Genomic DNA, 22,480 nt, shown 5'->3' with positions numbered 1-22,480 from the left:
TCCTGACTACAATTTTTTTGTCATGCGCAAACTTTTTTTTCTGCACACATGTACGTACATGTAATTTCCTGTGCAACTTTATTGGGTTCTGTGGTAGTTTGTGGATTCTTAGCCATGCACTGGTCTCTATGAAAACTCTACACGAGCATTTCACTACAGTAAGTATCTAGCTAAAAACTCTCTTTGGTTAACTAGTGCATGCATATTCTTACAGGTGAAAAGTCTACCTGTTTGTAGTGAGAATAATTTACAAGCTAGTGTAGAAGTACAAGCTCTGTAACAAGCTCTGTTTATACAATCAAGCAGTGATGGCTTGGACCAGCTCCTCTGTTAACTGTTCTGCTCTGGCATGGTCCCTTCTACTATTGCTGTGCTCTTCAAGAGGTGAGACAGCCAGACACTAGAATACTTTCACTTAACACCTTTAGATGTCTGATATGACAATTTCTCAAACTGATCAACAGTGTATGGCTCAGTTCACTCTGTACTATACACACACAATTTCTTTTTATCAACAATGGTATCAAGACAACGGTGCAATTAACTTTCAACTTTCATCGTACTAGTAGCAGTAGCCAGAATTTCATTCTCTGTCTATTATTATCCCCCCAGGCTCTGCTCAACTGTCAGTGATCACCGTGGACACAAACCAACCTCTCAATCCCAGCCGTATCGTCGTTGGCACGGCTTCAGACCTGGCCCTTCAGGTCCGCTGCACCACAACCTCAACCAGTGCTACCTCATGGACTAAAGATGGATCAACTGTTAGCCAGGGTCTAAATCCATTTGGAATCTCACAAGAGGATGGAGTTCTGAGAGTGTACCCAGTGACCTTGTTGAGTGAGGGGGACACTACCTTCTCTTGTTCTGATGACTCTGATAGTCTCGATGTTTTGTTTGATAGACGTAAGTGCAATGTGGAGCTAATTAGAAAGATTGCCGTATTGAGATGTGGCAAGTTAACAGATCACAGAATAATCAACACATCACTACCTAATTGGGTTCACAATTGGAAATGGGCTATCACCAGTTTTGGTTTTTGTCTCTATACACAGGTCCGCATCTCTTCTTTACCTCACCAATACCAGAGCAAGCTCCAGCAACGACTGATGTCATCACTCTCTGCCCTGTCCCCGATATCCCTACTGCCACGGTAACAGCGGTAAATGACACAGGATTCTCCTATTGCCAGGTGGTGACTGAGAGGGGAACGTTTAGGAGCAGAAGTATTATCACTGAGGAGGAAGGTGGGTCTCTTATTTTGTTATTGAAAATGAATAGAACTATTTAAGCTCAGAAAGGATAAAATGTATGGAAATGGGACATTATAAAGGATGCAAAATACTGGATTGATGTGTAAATATAAGTTAAGTAGTTCAGTGGTCTATTGATTGAGATGCTATATTCACCCACTACCTGTGTGTGTGTGTGTGTGTGTATATACACTGCCTTCATTGGCAACCTGACTGGGATGTATCAACAATGTGTGGGATAATGACAGTAGTCACAACAATGTCCTTCCCAGTGTACTGCCTATAGTAGAACAGGTGTTGGGAATCTTTTACTGCATGGTGTTTCAGAGCCAGCTAGTATACACATGTTTCAGTTGCCCTACCTGCAATAATATCAATTTTCAATGTTTTGATTGAATAGTTTTCCCATCATGCAATGTTAAATTGTCACCAGTACATGAATTGTATTCAAAATATAATTGAAGTGTTTTTACCTCCCAGGAACGTGTACGATATATAGGAATCTGCTTTAATGTGCATTTGTATGTGTACAATTAGCTGTTTGTCCAAGTCATCGAATTGTTATTAGCATAGCTGGTTGTTGTGCAAAGTGAAACGCACACCTTACTTGTCTCACTAACACAATACACAGTGTGTGTATAAGTTATGATTCTACAATGATAGTTGGTATATATAGTCAATACTCAACACTGGCACAATGTATAGAACTGGTACATGTAGATTCCGTTTTTTCATAGTTCTAGTTTTGTTTATCCTAGAAACCACTTACCAACCACTTAGAGCACTTGTAGCGATGCTACTTATGCCAAACTTCCCTGACCGTGTTGGTGGCTGCAGCCAGCAATGTTGGCTAAAACTCTCTCCCTTGTATGGTTTCATTACCTTGTTCGATTGTATTTTTCAGTGCCAAGTTTTGCATATGAGCCGTTGGATTTGGAATCTAATCCGTTTAACGGGAACTCCAGAGCTGCTTTCTCTTGTGCTGTACTCGGAATCAAACCGGTGACCAACATTCAGTGGTACTTTGAAATGATGCAGTTTGGTTCTGGAATGGGGCCGGAGCTTATGGATGGAATACTGACAAATAACATGGACAGTGTCACTATAAGCAGCGGGACTGATGTCATCTCTTCAAGAGCAAGTGTTCTGTTGCTTGATAATGTTGGCAGTCAGCACGAAGGTTTCTACAGATGTGTGGTCACCTTTGCAGATGAGCAAACTCTCTCCAGTAGAAATGCCTCTTTGAGATTTAATGGTAAGCTCAGCATTTCTGTAAATCCATTAATTGCCTCCATACATAATTATTTGATTGTAAATAATTATTATGATCTGCTTCTTCAGCTACCGTGGCATCAGTAGAGTCCATAGTCCTGGCACCCAGTGACCTCACTGTGTTGGAGGGGAACACTCTACTTGTACCGTGTGTATCGTCAGGTTCAAGCCTGCCATCTTTCTTGAGGGTCATATCTGGCACCATGGAAACCATTACCACTGGGGTGACTCAGCTTGGGCTGGAGATGAGCAATGTAGCCATTACTGACTCAGGAGTGTACACTTGTACTGTTGGTGGGGTGACAGCTGATGTCATGGTGACTGTTACCCCTAGTGAGTTAATTCATACGTATGTGATTGTGTATACCTTAACATCAACATCACCATCCTCTTCTAAGCTATACAGATAAATGCCGTGGCTTAAAAATTGTCTATTTGCTTTATGTTCTATTGTATATAAGTGTTCACTCTTACTGCAGGTTTGTTTCCTCCTGATACTGCAACAATAACTCGTAGTCTCCCTGAACTCTTTGATGTTCCTCCAGAGAATATAGTAATTGATACTGTGGCAGGCTCTGCCAGACTGCGATGTGTCTCTCCAGTAGCTGTTGACCTACTTTGGTTGATGGACACAATCTTGCTTCAAGCTGCTACTAGAAACTTCCTCATTCGATCTGGTGTATCTACTCCTGGCTTCTATCAGTGTGCATCTGCACGAACTGGTGACTCCATTAACTTGTATGCCAGCGAAGAGGAGAGCATCTACATCCTGAGAGCATGTAAATCACTTAGTGTAGAATTCCCTGTTCATATAAATTATGTTGTACATTTGCCACAGTCCTCAGCAACACAGCGTTGCCACCACCAGTATCAATCAACAGACCATTCACTGGTTCAACCAACATTAACCTGACCTGTTCTACTGAAGGCAACCCTCTACCAACACTCTCCTGGATTGTAAACGGCCTCCCCAACTCTGAGGGTGTACAGGCTGTCACTGGCTTCATGGACACGGCCTCCTCTATTTTAACGCTGTCCATTGCTGACCTAAGCCTTGGGCCTAACACAGTATCCTGCACTGCCTCCCTTGACCCTCCTGTCGGAGTGGACCCTGTGACAAGAAACACCACAATTACAGTACAAGGTATAATATGGTCTGTTTGTATTAGCCTACATTTACGCATCTATATACATGTACGTATACTCCTAATTATAATGAGTCAATTATCTCCAGCTGCCCCCATCATCACGACCCTAGCTCCTATGGACCTCACTGTGTTTGCGGGTGAAGTAGCAGTGTTTAACTGCACAGTGGAGGGATTTCCCCTACCCACAATCTACGACTTTACATTTACCCAACCCCTACCCACGCTCTACTGGGTAATGGTGGACAATGACGGGAACGAGAAACTTCTAATTGCTGAAGATAGCTTTGATGTCACTCAGACTGTCACATCACCATCCACAGTAACCAGTACTCTGACAGTTTTTTGGGCTGGCATCACACTCAACGGTTTCTATCGATGCATGGCCAGCAATGTTCTGGGAGCCGTCACCGAAACTGCCCAACTAACTGTCAACCGTAAGCCACACCCTTTCCCTGTGGAGTACTCGTACAGTATAGTACTATGCTAGTTAACAAATCAGTAAATTCTTCATTTAAAATATCTCTTTGTCATAGTACTATATACTTCTATAATAATCTTTCACTTTCAATTCTTCTTTACGCACTTTCCTATCTCATTACTACAGGTTCCCCCGTCATCAGACCTCGTAGGAACATATCTGTGTTAGCTCCAGAAGCAGCCGTGTTGAGCTGCTTAGTGGAGGGATTTCCCCTACCCACGGTCTCCTGGGTGATGGTGGACAGTGACGGGAACCAGATACCTATAACTAGTGGAGGGAGCTTTGCTATAGCTCAGACTAACACCTCTATCACACTGACTAGTAATCTGACCATTTCTCCTACTGATATCAGACGGTCGGGACAATACCTGTGTGTGGCTACCAATGAGTTCGGCATGGCTAATCAGTCTGCTCTCCTCACTGTGAATGGTTAGTACTAGCCTTAATGAAGTATGTCACACAATGTTTGTGGATTATATGGAGCGCCTGTAACTTGAGTCTAGAGTGTTCAAATTTCAAAATACAGTTGAATTCTGTAGCTTTTAGGATGCTCTATTAGATGCTGAGTTCAAATCATTTTGCTGATATAATTTGTCCTCTCCAGCTCTCCCCAACATCACATCCCCTCCTATGGATCTCACTGTGTTAGCTCCTCAAGGGGCAATGTTGAGCTGCTCAGTGGAGGGATTTCCCCTACCCATGATCTCCTGGGTGATGATGGACAGTCAGGGGAACAAGAGAGCTATAACTAGTGGAGAGAATTTTAATGTTACTGAGACTAGTTCTGCCTTTTCAATAACCAGTAATCTGACCATTTCTCTCAGTGATGTCACACGGTTGGGACAATACCTGTGTGTGGCTACCAATGAGTTCGGCATGGCTAATCAGTCTGCTCTCCTCACTGTGAATGGTTAGTACTAGCCTTAATGAAGTATGTCACACAATGTATGTGGATTATATGGAGCGCCTGTAACTTGAGTCTAGAGTGTTCAAATTTCAAAATACAGTTGAATTCTGTAGCTTTTAGGATGCTCTATTAGATGCTGAGTTCAAATCATTTTGCTGATATAATTTGTCCTCTCCAGCTCTCCCCAACATCACATCCCCTCCTATGGATCTCACTGTGTTAGCTCCTCAAGGGGCAGTGTTGAGCTGCTCAGTGGAGGGATTTCCCCTACCCATGATCTCCTGGGTGATGATGGACAGTGAGGGGAACAAGAGAGCTATAACTAGTGGAGAGAATTTTAATGTTACTGAGACTAGTTCTGCCTTTTCAATAACCAGTAATCTGACCATTTCTCCCAGTGATGTCACACGGTTGGGACAATACCTGTGTGTGGCTACCAATGAGTTCGGCATGGCTAATCAGTCTGCTCTCCTCACTGTGAATGGTTAGTACTATAGCCTTAATGAAGTATGTCACACAATGTATGTGGATTATATGGAGCGCCTGTAACTTGAGTCTAGAGTGTTCAAATTTCAAAATACAGTTGAATTCTGTAGCTTTTAGGATGCTCTATTAGATGCTGAGTTCAAATCATTTTGCTGATATAATTTGTCCTCTCCAGCTCTCCCCAACATCACATCCCCTCCTATGGATCTCACTGTGTTAGCTCCTCAAGGGGCAGTGTTGAGCTGCTCAGTGGAGGGATTTCCCCTACCCATGATCTCCTGGGTGATGATGGACAGTGAGGGGAACAAGAGAGCTATAACTAGTGGAGAGAATTTTAATGTTACTGAGACTAGTTCTGCCTTTTCAATAACCAGTAACCTGATCATTTCTCGCACTGACCTCACCTCCAATGGCGTGTACATGTGTGTGGCCATCAATGATGTCGGGTCTATCAATGCATCTGCACTGCTCACTGTCAATGGTGAGTAAATTAATACTATTTGAACTAACTCTAGTGCAATAATCATTGTGCAGTTATTGAATGCATGGTATACCTATATTTCACTGCGTACAATACGCATTTTCCTGTACTGTATACTTTATAGCTTATACTATACTACTATATATATACTGATATGCTTACAGTAGCTGCATGCACAATCACATGTAAAATTCCACTGCCATACAATAGAAGCCTGTAACTTTGTACTTCCTTTATTGTTCCTGAGTCAGCACTGCATGTGTACTATTGTGTGTGTGTGTGTTTCTCTCTCTGTAGCCCCTCCACTGTTTTTGGTCAGTCCAGTTGAGGAGGTTTTGGTAATCGAAGGAGAGATGATAGCTCTAAACTGCACTGCTGAGGGGAATCCCCTACCAGCCATTACCTGGATGATTAACACGACCAATGGCATGACATCTTCCGTAGACAGTGACTTCAATATTACTTTGAGCAACAGTACGTTCACTCAGACCAGTGTGCTTAGGTTCGTCGCTATGGAGACGTACCCTCTGAGGGCGAATGGTTCCATGCCATACTGTGTAGCTGACAACGATATCGAAATGGGAATTGAGAGTAATCGCACCTTGGTCACCATTGCTGGTACGTAGCTAATGATATTGTATTACGGTGTTAATTAGAGGGAGATTTGTACGTAACCTCATAGCCAGGCAGTACCTGGTACTTGCATTGCAGCTGTAGCTATGGCCTCAATACCTGGATAGCCTGGGTCTTGCATTGCAGCTGTAACCCTGCCTTAGTTGATGATCTCATGTTTCAGTAGCCAGGAACCTACTGTATATATAGCCATTGCTTTCAATATTTACTTTCTCTAACACAAGTGTGTACATGTACAGTAACTGTACTAGATGCTTATTTGAAGGTGGTGTATATTCCTACATGAGCTGCAATTGAGTAAACTGTCTACGTAGTTCTAATGCTTTATACGTACAGTACTAGTATGTGTGCATGTGCCTCACTGCCCCCCCCCCCCACTCTCACTCATTCACCCACAGGCCCACCCCTCCCCCCAAACATACAGTATGTGTGCATGTGCCTCACTGCCCCCCCCCCCCACTCTCACTCATTCACCCACAGGCCCACCCCTCCCCCCAAACATACAGTATGTGTGCATGTGCCTCACTGCCCCCCCCCCCACTCTCACTCATTCACCCACAGGCCCACCCCTCCCCCCAAACATACAGTATGTGTGCATGTGCCTCACCCCCCCCCCACTCTCACTCATTCACCCACAGGCCCACCCCTCCCCCCAAACATACAGTATGTGTGCATGTGCCTCACCCCCCCCCCCCCACTCTCACTCATTCACCCACAGGCCCACCCCTCCCCCCAAACATACAGTATGTGTGCATGTGCCTCACCCCCCCCCCCCACTCTCACACATTCACCCACAGGCCCACCCCTCCCCCCCAACATACAGTATGTGTGCATGTGCCTCATGATCACTCCCCCCCCCCCACTCTCACACATTCACCCACAGGCCCACCCCTCCCCCCCAACATACAGTATGTGTGCATGTGCCTCATGATCACTCCCCCCCCCCACTCTCACACATTCACCCACAGGCCCACCCCTCCCCCCAAACATACAGTATGTGTGCATGTGCCTCACCCCCCCCCCCCCACTCTCACTCATTCACCCACAGGCCCACCCCTCCCCCCAAACATACAGTATGTGTGCATGTGCCTCACCCCCCCCCCCACTCTCACACATTCACCCACAGGCCCACCCCTCCCCCCCAACATACAGTATGTGTGCATGTGCCTCATGATCACTCCCCCCCCCCCACTCTCACACATTCACCCACAGGCCCACCCCTCCCCCCCAACATACAGTATGTGTGCATGTGCCTCATGATCACTCCCCCCCCCCCCCACTCTCACACATTCACCCACAGGCCCACCCCTCCCCCCCAACATACAGTACTAGTATGTGTGCATGTGCCTCACTGCCCCCTCCCCACTCTCACACACTCACCCACAGGCCCACCCCTCCCCCCCAACATCACGATCGTACCAGCTGCACGCTCTGTCATAGTCTCCTTGACAACGCCATTCTCTCTTCTCCCTATCACTAACTATTCTATTAATATCTCCGAGAGCTTGTCCGGTGTGGTCACCATGGCAACGATATCGGGCGACGCCCTCTACTATAACGCCACCTCTCTCACACCTAACCTTGAGTATAGTGTCAGTGTAGTGGCCCTGAGCAGAGCGGGTGTTAGCAGTGTCACTATCAAGCCATTCTACACTCTGGAAGATGGTACGGCCGCGGGGTTATGTATTATATACACGGGGGATATTGACTGCACAATAGTAGCTTGTACATGTAGCTACTTGCTTAATTATGTATTGTTGTTTTGTAACTGTTGTACAATGGCTAATAATATTAATAATCGTAGGTTGTGTTGTGTAATGCTGCGTGCATGTGATCTCTATACCCACTGTCTCACTCTCTTGCAGTACCGGATGGTTTCCCTAGCAACGTACGCAGCACTTCCACGCTACTAAACAGCATCAATGTCAACTGGAACCCACTAGCGGATAACGAAACAAATGGAGTCATTACCGGCTACACAGTGCAATACATATCGTCAGAAGCTATGACCATGGACACTGTTAACACCACTCTTATATCAGCCACACTGAACGTTATGGCCGGCTACACATACACCATATCTGTAGCTGCAAGGACTGCAATCGGATTGGGCCCGTATAGCACTGCGGTTAGTCAGATGACTATCCCAGTGCCCCCCACGTTCTCACCAGACCCCCCACCAGTGGGCTCTCCTGGTGTCACTACTATACCCATCACACTGCCGGCTGTGTCGGGCGGGACCTTCAGGTGAGTGGGCGTTACAGTTGTCTTTGAATAAAGGACACTTTGGGAGTATAATTATATAGCCACTTGGTATTTTATACATAGAGATCTAGAGTTTAATCTACTTTATGGGATGTTCCGCTGTACTTACATGGTACAGTAAGCAGCTATGTATGTATGTTGTTCTAATGATCATGCCTTCAAACATGACCACATGTACTTCTTGTTTTGAAACACTGTGGGTGTGTACCGTGTAAGGCAATGCATGGCCGGGTAACACATGTTCGTGTCGCAAATTTAATTTGGTAAAAGGTATCAAATAACCTATAATGATGCATGACATGGCACATTCCGATTTGGGTCATGCATCATTAATATTGTGTTAAGTTTGTGTGTAATGTTTTCCCGCCAACTTCCCTCCCTCTCTTGCAGTCACTACTGGGTGGTAGTAATCCGATTGGACGATGCCTCCGCATTTGACGAGTCACGTAACCCGACTTCAGTGTACCCTGACAACAGTTCCTTCACTAACTACTCTGCTAGTGTTCCCCTCACGCCGTACATTGCTGCTGAGATCAGAGCAGATAATTACCAACCTTCCATGGTCTTCATTCTCGGAGATGAGTCAGGGACTAGAGGAATCAACGACTTCCCAGACCTGTACCGGAATGGGCCATTGGAACAGGGATCTACGTACACAGCTTTTGTTAGAGCATTCTCACCCACTGTACCGGTAAGTTAATTAATTTTGTCATTGTGTGGTCACACTTCTGTGCTTTTATTGGCAATTCAAAGCATGCATTGTTTGAAGCGAAGGCTTTTCTCAATGAGTACATCAGTTCCCCATATTTTGTGTTGAGGTAGACCCTCATTAGTCTGTCGTGCCACCCTCTATATAATTATTAGTCTGTCGTGCCACCCTCTACAGGCTGGAACGAGAGCCAGGCGACAGAGCGTGAACAGACAGTACACCACATTCTCCTCTAGCCCCTTCGTAACACCAGTAGGCACTCAAATCTCTGGTGAGCAACTAATTGGTATTGCCCTCCAGAATACATGTACGTATATCTTCAGTGTGGCCCTCCAGACTACATATCTTCAGTGTGGCCCTCTAGACTACTGTACTTTCAACATAAACAATGAAGACCAGTATGAGCAAAATGTATAATTACAATATAATTATAGCAAAATTTGTTTGATTTGTGAGTTGACAGACATGATAGCCGCTTGCATAAATAGCATAAATAATAGGTAGTATCGCCAGGAGAACATTAAGAACTCGTGGTATCGCGCATACATTTAGTATATTGCATTCGTAGCTGTACTGCTACCACAGCCCCCTTCCCCTGCAGGGCTGCCTACTGGAGCTATCGCTGGCATAGTGGTAGCCATTGTACTGGCTCTCATTGCTGTCCTGGTGATTATTATCATCGGTTTCGTCTTGTACGAGCGTAACCGACTGTCTAAAGAGTACGGCCTCCCACAACCGCCCTCCAGGAAGGGATCAGTCAGAATTGTGAGTGATCAGTCTATATAGCAGAAATTATAATACCGTTACTTTTTACAAAGTGAATGGAGTTATTCAAAAAATAAAATTTTTTAAGTACGGAGAGTGTTTTGAGTTTATATTAATTCGAGAGTTCATTTCAATTCCTGTTTCTATCAAGTTAGCCTATCCTTTATGTGTGTAGAGAGATCACAGGGAGATTATCCCTACGACCACCACTCTGAGGAACCTCAAGGCAACGGCTGAGCTCCAAAACCTCGACCCAGGTATGTATATTAGGAGACTAGAGGCTGGCTCCATTTGCTATTGAACATAATAATGTAGACAACTTTGACGTTGTTGCACGTAGTGCTTGCTCTGTTTGGCTGGCTCTGATCCTAATACTTGACTCGTACAATCTTATAGAGCTGGCCAGCATGGCTTTACTTTATCTACCTATTTGCTCTCAATCGCATATTGTCATCATTGTACGTACATATTTATTGAGTATGTGTAGACTGAATGCATGGTTAGTTGGTTTCATTCTTTGTTCTCTCTGCTCCCCGTGTGCAGAGGAGAGTCGTAACTCCGTGCTGGTGGAGGACTTCCCTCGCTATGTCAAGTCCATGCATGCTAACACCGACCACCTCTACTCAGAGGAATACGAGGTAACCCCCCAGCTAATAGCTATCCCCAGCTAATAGCTATCCCCAGCTAATAGCTATCCCCAGCTAATAGCTATCCCCAGCTAATAGCTATATATACCCCCCAACTAATAGCAACCCCCCAACTAATAGCTACCCCCCAACTAATAGCACACTAGTGATATTTGCATGCATAGCTATACCTCAGGTAAAGGATATAATCATGCACTGGGGAGTAGCATTTTATGACATCATTACATGCAGAGCTTATTTTTACGAGACTACTGGAAATCTTTACCACAATTCTATATCTGCCCTGCAGATCCTCTCTATCAAGTCCCCTAGTTTGGCCCACGTGCAGTCATCTCTGCCCTGCAATGTCATCAAGAATAGATACGCCAATATCAACTGCTGTGAGTAACACCACATATCCACCCACACCACACATCCACCCACACCACATACCACACATCCACCCACACCACACACCACACACCCTTCAGTGGCTCTAACTAGAGTTGGCTAGAGTTCTATTTAATCAAGCCATATCTAATTTCTCTGTCCCTTTATAGCTAGTACACTGCACATGTTTAGTAATTAGTCAACTTTGTCTCTATTCCCCTGACAGTTGATGACACGCGTGTGAGGCTCAGTCCCACCCCGGGGGTGGACGGATCAGATTACATCAATGCCAACTACATTGACGTAAGAGTTTAGTTGCATACACAATTGTTGACTTTGAGTGGTGTTTGCACTGAAGCCATCAGCTTTACAAGTGTGCATGTGTGGTGTGTGTGTGTAATGTAGTTTCAACGCAATTCAACCAGTACTTACATCATGCTTGAACCCTGACCCTTCTCCCCATGCAATCAAACGCACGTACATGCAGGGCTTCCTAGAGAAGCGAGGCTATGTGGCCACCCAAGGTCCACTGGCACACACCACGCATGACTTCTGGAGGATGGTCTGGGAACAGAACTCCTGCTGCATCATCATGCTCACCAACGTAGTGGAGAAGAACAGAGTGAGTCGCTGCATTGATACTTAGTCTCTAGTCTCTCACACGAGAACAGTTGTGTACATGTATCCCCGTTGCCATTAGAAACCGTATACAAAACTGTATGTATGTGTAAAATTTTGTTCTGGTGGTTTAATTTCAATTTATTTTCTGAAAGGATAGTTCAGATGGTATACACGTACATATATAATTATACTCAGCTCTAAATTAAATTATGGAGCGTACCCAATTAACTATTTGTCCCCGTGTTGTTTGCCTGTAGGCCAAGTGTCACCAGTACTGGCCAGAGGTAGGTAGCCTCACACTGGAGGACATCAGTGTCACCTTGATAGAGATCCAGCAGCTGGCTTACTACACTGTCAGGACCTTCAAAATGAGCAGGGTCAGTTTTGTTGCTGTAAAATTAATATGAACAGTTCATGATTATTATTATCCCAAATACCACTCTCTGCCAGTGTCTGTTACAGAGACAATATACTTTTCTTTTCTAAGACTGTTTTAAAAAGGATCCTAGTAAACCACTTAACTTACCATGGTCACTCCTTTGCATGCTAGTACTCTTTACCATGCATTCTCGTATATCTCTAGGGCAACGATCGTCGCGAGGTGAAGCAGTTCCACTACACTGGTTGGCCTGACTTCGGTGTCCCTGACTACCCGCATCCAGTCATAGCGTTTAGCAATAGGATCAACGATTTCAAGCGCACAACTCCCGGGCCGTTCATTTATCATTGCAGTGCGGGGGTGGGCCGGACTGGCACGCTCATGACGATACAAGCCATGATGCAGATGATGGAAGAGGAGGGGAAGTTGGACATCTTTAACTTTGTTCTGGGCCTCAGACATCAGAGGAACTACATGGTCCAGACAGAGGTAAGGGGGAGGGGCTTATACATGGTCCAGACAGAGGTAAGGGGGAGGGGCTTATAACGGACAGCTGTGCAGATATTGATATTGTCATACTTAAGGAAACATACATGTTGCACATAGTTCTAATCTATATAATGGTGAGGTTGTTCTAGCCATGCAGGCCCATTTTTGATGAAAACCATACACTATTAGCCATCGTTATTATCCAAAATATACATACGTACAAGTGGGAATTTTTACGCGTTCATTACACACTCTGTACACCCCCCCACACACACACCCACCCCCCCACACACACACACACACCAACACACACACACCCCCACACACAGCGTCAGTACATCTTCATCCACGACTGCATCCACGAGACTATGAAGGTGGGGGGAACATCGATCTCCATTCAAACACTCCGGAGGCGTCACAAGGAGCTGCTCGCACACGACCCTCACCTGGACACCAGCAAAATGGAGGCAGAATATGCGGTGAGACGAGGGTTATATATAGCGGATCATTTTCGTACGTATTGTAGAGTATCAGCCAAAAATTTGAACTGCAAAAGATAGTAATATGCAGTAGGTTCTATGTCACTATCCTGAGCTGTACGAATATTTAGAATACGAAGTAGTTCATACGAAATGTGTATCAACCAAAATTACCCACTATTTGTAGTAGTTGAAGTCACTGTAATTTTTTGAGGCCATTTTGTTATCTTTCACTTCCCCCCCCTTCACTATACAGCGTCTTAATGAGTTACAGGTGTGGGAGGAGTCTCAGTTAGAACCAGCCAGGATGCCAGTCAACAGACCGAAGAACAGATTTGAAAAAATCTTGCCTTGTAAGCTACCACATGCACTTTGACCTTCTAGCCAACTACATACAATGACAATGATACATTATTATAATTATGTCCTATTGTTGTCATACAGATGACCGCTTTCGTGTGAGGTTGTTGCTACACCCCGGAGTGATTGGCTCGGACTATGTCAACGCTAGCTATATTGATGTGAGGCTTCATCTATCAATAACCGTACCACCTGTGCATGTATATACATGGAGAGCGTGTCCTCAGGCCCTAGCTTGTATCACCACACCCCCTCACTACACACACACACACCCCCTCACCACACACCCACACACACACACCCTCCCCACACACACACACACACACACACACACACACAGGGCTACCAACATCGCCACCAGTATATACTGACCCAGGGAGCCATGAAACACACAGTGACTGACTTCTGGCGGATGATTTGGGAGCACAGAGTGTCCTGTATTCTCATGCTATGTCCCCTCGAGGAGAAGGGAAAGGTAACTAGGTTTATTTATAAAGTAGTTTGAGCATTCTTTTCCTACTGATGTGATGATAGTGGGACAACCTCACTGACAATAGAGGCAGCTCTCTAGTCTCTAGTAAAGTTGTAGCATTATTGCTAAAATCAGTTCTTTCTTTGCTTACCACGCTCTACAACAACTATATACACAGCTTCTTGTTCAATAGTATAACTGGAAATTTGGAGTGCCCTTATAATATTTTCCGAGGTGCTGATTCAAATTATTTTCTTTCCTAGGAGCAATGTGTTCGTTACTGGCCCACAGAGAAGATCATACAACAGGGAGACATGTTCATAGAGCTCACACAGATGACAGATTATGGCTCCTACACAATGCGGGAATTCTCCGTAACTAATACCAAGATTAACGAGAGTCGTGTCATCAAACACTACCAGTATTCTGATTGGCTAGAGGACACCATGCCAACTAATGCTGCCACGGTGATTGATCTGATAGGAGTCCTCCAGAAATCCCAGCACATGCTCGGAGGCGGTCCCATTGTCGTACATGACAGGTGAGGCGTATAGTAGATAATTTTATGCTTTTGTATTTTGAGAGTTACTAGAGTTGGCTCTGTAACTAGAGTTCTGATGTCCAAATTCAACGATTTTATGATTTTCTGAAAGCTTAGAAGTAGCTCGTTCAGATGGTATGTTCAAATCCCATATTTCCCCCCTCCACACACACAGTTCAAGTATAGGGCGCTCTGCCACGTTCTGCATCCTAGGCTCAGTCCTGGAGCAGCTGAAGGTGGAGGGCATCGTTGACTTGTTTGCCACCATACACTCTCTGAGACACCAGCAGCCAGGACTCGTCAACAGCTTTGTGAGTCCACACTACACTAAAGCACAGTATACAGTGCAGCTCTGCTGAGATTGACTTCAATTGTGTCAGTGCAGTGCAGTGCAGTGCAGCTAGTGCAGTGCAGTACAGTGCAGCTAGTGCAGTGCAGTGCAGTGCAGTGCAGTGCAGTGCAGCTAGTGCAGTGCAGTACTAGTATTATAATGATGTATAATACACATGAGATAACTGTTGATGTTATTGTTGATGTTGTCTACATACAGTAAGCTAGCATTCTGCAAAACTGACACTATCGTAGTGTTTACCTTTCTCTTTTACGGGTAGTGTTGTATAAAGGATTATTGCTATTGTTTTTATCGTACCAATAATTATGATAACATATTTCTGTACTGGACGGTACATTGTTTTGCTGGTTCTAATCACACGCTTCTTTATTTAACTGTAGGAATTGTACAAGTTCTGTTACCAAGCTGTTCTGGAGTTTCTGGACTCATTCGACCACTATGCTAATTTTGACTGAAACTGAATGTTTGTTACCATTGACAGTTTAGAGAGAGTGCCACAAAAGTGCTGGCACTTTTTATTATCATAATTAATTTTATATAGCAACAATAATTTTTAGAATACACATATCCGTTTTTTTTTGTTAAACAGCACAAGTACAATCTTCCATAGCAGATCTATAATTAATATCATTAATTTTATGCTGCTGCTAATATTCAAGGAGCAGCATAGCAAATTCATGTTTATGTATTATCTATGAAAGTGTCGACCTTTACCTAACCACGTGCATACCTACAGTATTTGATAGAGAGAGACAGTATCTCCTTGCATGCTATATAAGCTATGGGGCGAAGAGCAAAGCTAAAGAAAGCACGTAAGAGCATCTATACATTCATACAGGTCTCTTGGATATCCAGTAATAGCAAGCAAGGCAATAGGGGTTGTGTGTGTTCATCATGTATTCATGACTTGAGTCTATTAATACTGGCCACTGTATACAGGGGTACAGGCTCTGGCTACTGCCAAGGCTAAAAGAAAGCAGCAAAGATCAGCCAAGCCCAAGACCACCACCTCCTCTTATACTGTAGACGACCTTTTGACCCGTGCCGAGGATGCCATGGACGCATTTCAACTGGAGTTGGCCGTCAAGTTTTGTGACAAGGCTCTTGGGTTAGAGCCAGACTGTGTGCGGGTGTTGGACACTCTCGGACCACTGTTACTGGAGACGGGGGAGGCAGACAGAGCACTCGATATATCCTCTCATTGTGTGGGGTGGGTGGGCGTATGTGTGGGCGTGTGTATTGGGGTGGGAGTGAGTTAACTACTGATAGTTTCAGACCACATAAAAATTTGTAAGTACATTACAGCATAAATCATTATTATTATTATTATTATTATGCGTTAATTTATCCTTTACTGCCCCTCACTGTTTCAAGAGGAGCATTGACCTTTCACCTCTGACCGGCCACTCCAAGTACCTGTACATGGCCCAGTTGTCCGAGGGAGTGGTTGCCATTGACTACATCAAGAGGGGAATTGAGATCATGACAAAACTGTTAGAGGGTGTGGGCGGTGGTGAAGCGTGTGCTAGTGTGGAGAGTGTGACTAGTGTGGAGCTGTCCAACGCCTACTGTGCTCTTGCTGAGGTCTACCTCACTGACTCGTGGTAAGTACTCCACAAATAACCTCCTCTGTATGTAATAATGGCCAAAAAACTTGCCCTCCTAAATCCATCCACCATTGTGAATTCCACTGTACAGTACCTGACTTTTATTGTTGCGTGTTATTTGTATTTTCTCCCTTACATTTGTCTCTGTACATTACATGTTTTTTATTATAAATTGGTTGTTGTAGTACTTTCATTTAGACAGCTAACAATGCAGTTACCTATTTGTGTGTGTTTTCTTCTCAGAACTTACTTTTTCTTTGCTTTGTACGGACAGTTTTTCTGCTGATGCTGGCTCCCTGTGTCAGGAGGCGTGTTCCAAGGCTCTGGAGTTGTGCTCTGGTAATGCCGAGGCTCTGCAGGTCCAAGCAAGCTGTCTACTCAGTCTAGAGCGGACTGACGAGGCAAAAGAGACTCTCGTTAAGAGCGTGTCGCTATGGTTACCTAGTGGCGATGATGTCACCGTGATGTCATTAGAAGGCGTGGCAGATGTACCTCCGTATTGGTCCAGAGTTAACACAGCCAAACTACTATTGGAAATGGGAGAACATCAGGTGAGCAATTATTTTTTATTATGTGTTTAAGCTCCCGCGAGTGGGCTGAATGCGCCGGCGATAGTCTTAGGCTCCCGCGAGTGGGCTGAATGCACCGGCGATAGTCTTGGACTCCCGCGAGTGGACTGAATGCGCCTGCGATGGTCTTAGGCTCCCGCGAGTGGGCTGAATGCGCCGGCGATAGTCTTAGGCTCCCGCGAGTGGGCTGAATGCGCCGGCGAAAGTCTTAGGCTCCCGCAAGTGGGCTGAATGCGCCGGCGATAGTCTTAGGCTCCCGCGAGTGGGCTGAATGCGCCAGCGAAAGTCTTAATCAATGATTTTGGGAATTTTTCAGCTGCCATAACTTGAATTCTGTGGATCGAACGTCAATGGTTTTCTGAAAGCTTAGAAAGAGACCTTTCAAATGGTACCATCAAAGTTGATATTTGAGAGATAAAAGTAATTTAGCCGTACCATGGATTATAAGCCCATGGTCCGAGGCCGAAAAATGACAAATTAGGGCCGCGTCGAAATTTTGGATTGAAACACATCATTTGAAAGGAATTTTTCTAAGCTTTCAGAAAATCCTAACATTTTTGACATTGGATCAACTGTAACCAAGTTATGGCTGTTTTGAAAGACACCCCCCCCCCCCCCCTCCGTTTAAATCGTTTCTTGAAAAAAAAGCCAATAATAATAATTATGTAATATTATGTATGTGTGTGTGTAGTTGTTGTTAACCCTTTCGTCCCTCCCCTAGACAGCGTTCCTAGTGCTAGAGGGGTTATTGAAGGATGATGACGAGGTTATTGCGGTGTGGTACCTCATGGGCTGGCTGCACACGCTCACCAAGGATGCTGACTCAGCAAGATTCTACCTCGAACAAACTCTAACAGTGAGAATAATAATTAGTGGATAGAAATTACTTAAGGTATATAGTGGTTATAGATAACAATTTATGCAATCCTGTTCTTAGGAGTTAGAGTTATTGACTCTACCTATGTGTACGTGCAACCTTAACCTAGGAACATTTATGTATTAATGGCTGCCCTGGAAGTTCTGATTAAGCTTAAAATGATTAGCAGTATGTATTCATTGTATTTATATACTTGCTCTGATGCTATGATTATACGCTGTGTGCTATAATTTATCGCTGTTTTTGTTGTTTTCCTCTCCAGCTGTTCAGTAAACACGAGAGTGATGAAGAGGACATTTTAAAGCACACGCAAGAGTTGCTTGACGAGCTAGGACCCGCCAGTGACGAGTGTGATGTAGGTGTGGCTTGTGATGATGTGGGTGGGGCTTGTGAGGATGGTGACAGTAGTGATGACCAGTGTGGCACAACTATGGACACTAGCTAATAGAGTGGCTACTGTCATTGTTTGTTTTTATTTGTTATAATTATTTATTTTGTTCATTTATAAAATCATGAAAAATCGTAAAAATTGACCACACTATATTTCTAATTAGAGCAAAAAAACATTATCAAAAATAACAGCTACAATACGATTAAGGTTGTGTTGTACGTACATCTATAACAATTCCAGCCAATCAGATCACAAGTTCCTGTGCTTCAGTTTCAAGTATAAGCCGTCCTTGGGGCGTAGTATGATGAGGAACTCCTTCTCCACTGTCTTACTCTCGTCCAGAGTGAACTCAAACCTCCGCAACAAGTGAGAGAGAATCACCTTCTCTTCGTTCATAGCAAACTCCTGTCCAATGCAGTTCCTGCGAGTGTGTGGGTGTAAGTGGTGGAGTGTGTGTGTGGTGTGGGTGTGTGTGTGTGTGTGTGTGAGTGGTGGGGGTGTGTGTGTGTACCTCGGTCCTGCAGCAAAAGGCACAAAACAATGAGAATGTCTGTCCCTGGAGTTCTCAGGAGCAAACCGAAGTGGGTCGAACTCCTGCAAAAAGTAGTGATATGATGTGATATAATATTACTATTCAGAATGGTCAGAGCACGTACATCTGGATTCTCCCAGAAGTCAGGATGCCTATGAATGGCGTAGTTGAAGCAGAGCAATGGCGTGCCTCTAGGGACCATTCGCCCGTTGATGGTTGTATCCTTCTCTAGGACACGCCCATTAGCGGCCACCGGGGGAAAGAGGCGGAGGCTCTCCTTGATACAATACTTGAGGTAGTCCAGCTTCTTCAGCTCCTCTCTGATAGTGTGTGTGTGGGGATGGGGGTGAGTAGTGGAGTGTGTGTGGGTGTGGGGGTGAGTAGTGGAGGAATGTGTGTGGGGGTGGGGGTGAGTAGTGGAGTGTGTGTGGGGGTGAGTGAGTATAGTGGAGTGTGTGTGGGTGTGGGGGTGAGTAGTGGAGTGTGTGTGGGGGTGGGAGTGAGTAGTGGAGGAATGTGTGTGGGTGTGGGGGTGAGTAGTGGAGTGTGTGTGGATAGGGGGGGTACTTTGTGAGCTCGTAACATGAGTTTTGTTTAAGCAGTTCACTCTCATGTTGTAATTGTGCTTCTAGTGTACGTACACACCAGGTACTTACATTCCTATCTCATCCTTCTCATCAAAGATGGCGTCCACCTCGTCCCTACACTTGGCCTGGTGCTCAGGGTGGAGGGCAAGGTTGTACAGGGTCCAGGCCATCGCTGTGTGGGCGTGTGTGTGTGGGCGTGTGTGTGTGGGAGGGTGGTTAAACCACAGCATAGCCATACGTTCAAGCCAATAATACATTGTGAGTAAATTTAAACACATCCCTGTACACTAAATTGCTCTCAGGAAAAACCGAGGTGATTAAAATGACAGATGTTAGTAGCTAGGTATATATACCTGCAGCTGTGGTGTCGTGGCCCTCAAAGACGAAAGTGTCCACCTCCGCCCGAATCTCCAAGTCAGTCATGCCCACACCGTCAGAATCCTGTGACAAACAACAAGTCGTAGGCTATGACACTCTACTGTTAATCTAACAGTGTACCTTAGCTTCCAAGAGAATATCTAGGAAGTCGATGTATTTGCTCTTTCGTCCTGTCAACACATTCTCTCCCCTTGTCTAATGAGGTGGGAGAGAAGATCACTAATAACTTAGCCAACATTACATCCTATGTACATACATCATAGAAAGACTAGACATACTCTTTTCTAAAAGGACTATAAGACATTGGGTAATTCAGTAACTTATAAAAAAACGGACTGTTCCTCAGATATACATACAAACACTATCTGTTCTTAAAAGCTCAACACATGCAGTGACAATGAGTGATAGACCTTCTTGTCCTTGAGTGCTGTTCTTCTTCGTTGGATGATATCCATTGAGAACTTGTGGACCACCTGACAAGCACTGCGGTACTTCCAACACTCCGGCTTCAACATGTACATCCAGTCAAAATAAGAACTGATAGACCTGCAAGAGTGCGTGATTCACACAAGGAATATTAACACAGATACGAATATTTCACTAGCGTTAAACAAAGCATCTTTAAACGGCCATAACTTTAGTTCTGTTGGTCTAATAATGTTGAGCTTACAATAAGCTCGTTAGATGGTGTCTTAATATTTTCAGCCTGTTTTTGACAAATACCACGGTATTCTCAAAAATAAGAAATTATGGCTAACTCCAAATTTGAGAATTGAGCATATAACAGGCTCCTTCTAAGCTTTCAGAAAATCAAAATATCGTTGAATTTGGATTACCAGAACTCTAGTTACAGAGCCAACTCTAGTACTATCAAAATACAGACGACTGACAGCTATCGGGAACGAGACACTCATTGCAAGTGGGATCTAACATGTACTTGTAGTACACTCACACGATTCTCTTGACTGCGAGGTCAGACAGTTCATACACTGCACTGATGTACGGAGACTTCTCTCTGCAGCAAAACAATCGTAATATTAAGTAAATACGTAAATGAAGTAAGTGACTCGAGAAACAATTGTCTTATGTACACAATGAATAGAATTCCCATTCCCATTCTAATCTCTACAACAACACACGTCCAAATATGTCATAAGCACCATACTCAAAATAATAATAATTCTCCAGTAATATTCTAATGATACGGTATGCAGTCCACTTGCTGGCATTACCTTTGACAGTTGCTATTGTAGCTGCAAGTACACTGGAGCATGACGTCCAGTGTACACAGGCTGATGTAGGAGAACGCGTTGAAGGACTCGCCCTCAGGCACAGCTGACCACAGCTCACTCATAGTACGGGCAGAGTCTGCGTAGATCTTGAGATAAGGTCGCAGTATGTCGTAGTGGAAGGCCGGTGTGAGGAGACGACGGTTACGCGCCCATCTAGCCCCGTTGGCAATCAGCAAACCCTTGCCTGGAATAATGAGAGCATGACACTTATAAGGATGGCTATGTGTATGACAATGAAGTTAGTACTGTTCACCTCACTTTAGCTAGTGAGTAGTTGGCTTAAGTAATATGGTAATTGCATTTCAAGTGTGAAAGGGCTATACTGTTCTCTCTCTCTGAAAGTAGTGCCGAAAATATTATCCACAGAGCTAGAACATGTAGAGTACTTTACCTAACCACGGCTCCAGAGGACTGTATATCTGCTCAGATTTGGGGTCTGAGATTGGGGGAGGGGGGATTCTTGTTAATCAACAAAATAATTAATTTGTGGAACCCACCTCCCTTGAGAATGACCTTTGCACCGTCAGGGTGCACCACACCCAGCTGGTAGAGGGTGGGCCCGTAACAGAATTTGATTAATTTCGCATTATTCTTCAAAGATCCGTCTCTAAACCAGTCGAGAGCGCGACCCGCGTCCTCTAGGATCCTGTGAGATGAAACCATAGTTACGACCTCAACTATGTATAGCGGTTGGTTAAAAGGGTTAAGTGTTCTTTGTATAAATCTATGAGGTCACACGTACGTTGAAATACGTACAATAAAAAAAGAATTATATAAATAAAGACCTTGAAAAGGTGCCATAATTAAAAAATAATTGTATGTTGTTTTTTCTCACCATGGAGAGTGTCCAAAGAAGAAGTGCATATGACCAGAGTCCATGGAAATGCCCCTGAAGCCAAGGTACACTCTCAGGTGTTGCAGCAACCCCCGGAGGAAGGGGGTCAGTGTGAGGGCTAATAGCAATGCCACACACAACCCCGGGTGAGCAAACAGCCATTCCAGAGCACTCATTAGCAAAGACATGCTGATGTTAGGCTAGCTAATCAGCGCAGCATGTGACTAGACTAGACTCAGTGTATTTAGTCTTTCAGAGGGAGAAGATTTTGCATCGGGTTTTCCCCTTTCTAAAGAAAGAGGGGTG

General features: G+C 44.5%; 3 protein-coding genes across 6 annotated transcripts; 2 read left to right on the top strand and 1 right to left on the bottom strand.

The window, feature by feature from the left end:
- The first annotated feature begins 58 nt into the window (after positions 1 to 58).
- Positions 59 to 15,824, top strand: LOC135335505 (receptor-type tyrosine-protein phosphatase S-like). 4 transcript variants are annotated; one of them, XM_064531021.1, is made up of 33 exons: positions 59 to 158; positions 215 to 384; positions 613 to 906; positions 1,056 to 1,247; positions 2,158 to 2,508; positions 2,595 to 2,858; positions 3,005 to 3,304; positions 3,364 to 3,669; positions 3,760 to 4,107; positions 4,278 to 4,580; positions 4,756 to 5,061; positions 5,237 to 5,542; positions 5,720 to 6,025; positions 6,323 to 6,643; positions 8,045 to 8,323; positions 8,524 to 8,905; positions 9,314 to 9,614; positions 9,810 to 9,903; positions 10,234 to 10,397; positions 10,573 to 10,654; positions 10,941 to 11,035; positions 11,334 to 11,424; positions 11,640 to 11,716; positions 11,901 to 12,035; positions 12,292 to 12,411; positions 12,618 to 12,902; positions 13,232 to 13,381; positions 13,638 to 13,734; positions 13,826 to 13,902; positions 14,082 to 14,216; positions 14,477 to 14,754; positions 14,930 to 15,065; positions 15,487 to 15,824. In XM_064531021.1, the coding sequence occupies exons 2-33, from the start codon at positions 309 to 311 to the stop codon at positions 15,559 to 15,561; spliced, it is 6,726 nt and encodes a 2,241-aa protein (XP_064387091.1). In that variant the 5' UTR covers positions 59 to 158; positions 215 to 308; the 3' UTR covers positions 15,562 to 15,824. The 4 variants fall into 4 exon arrangements, with proteins under 4 accessions (XP_064387091.1, XP_064387089.1, XP_064387092.1 ...); XM_064531019.1 differs by having other exon boundaries at positions 77 to 158; positions 307 to 384; XM_064531022.1 differs by having other exon boundaries at positions 98 to 158; positions 304 to 384.
- Positions 15,804 to 18,692, top strand: LOC135335514 (uncharacterized). Its single transcript, XM_064531038.1, has 6 exons — positions 15,804 to 15,918; positions 16,046 to 16,296; positions 16,472 to 16,710; positions 16,988 to 17,264; positions 18,004 to 18,138; positions 18,422 to 18,692. The coding sequence occupies exons 1-6, from the start codon at positions 15,888 to 15,890 to the stop codon at positions 18,602 to 18,604; spliced, it is 1,116 nt and encodes a 371-aa protein (XP_064387108.1). The 5' UTR covers positions 15,804 to 15,887; the 3' UTR covers positions 18,605 to 18,692.
- Positions 18,673 to 22,472, bottom strand: LOC135335513 (cytochrome P450 4B1-like). The gene is made up of 12 exons (XM_064531037.1): positions 22,175 to 22,472; positions 21,837 to 21,985; positions 21,731 to 21,775; positions 21,280 to 21,523; positions 21,000 to 21,062; positions 20,458 to 20,593; positions 20,168 to 20,242; positions 20,023 to 20,110; positions 19,739 to 19,841; positions 19,207 to 19,402; positions 19,062 to 19,144; positions 18,673 to 18,971 (listed from the first exon to the last, which is right to left on the bottom strand). Exons 1-12 carry the CDS (start codon positions 22,360 to 22,362, stop codon positions 18,800 to 18,802), a joined length of 1,542 nt encoding a protein of 513 aa, XP_064387107.1. The 5' UTR covers positions 22,363 to 22,472; the 3' UTR covers positions 18,673 to 18,799.
- Positions 22,473 to 22,480: the final 8 nt, after the last annotated feature.

Source organism: Halichondria panicea, chromosome 4 (genome assembly GCF_963675165.1).
Source record: "Halichondria panicea chromosome 4, odHalPani1.1, whole genome shotgun sequence".
Lineage (NCBI taxonomy): Eukaryota > Metazoa > Porifera > Demospongiae > Suberitida > Halichondriidae > Halichondria > Halichondria panicea.
The sequence above is the reverse complement of the archived record's forward strand: the minus strand, read 5'-3'. Positions and strand labels throughout refer to the sequence as shown.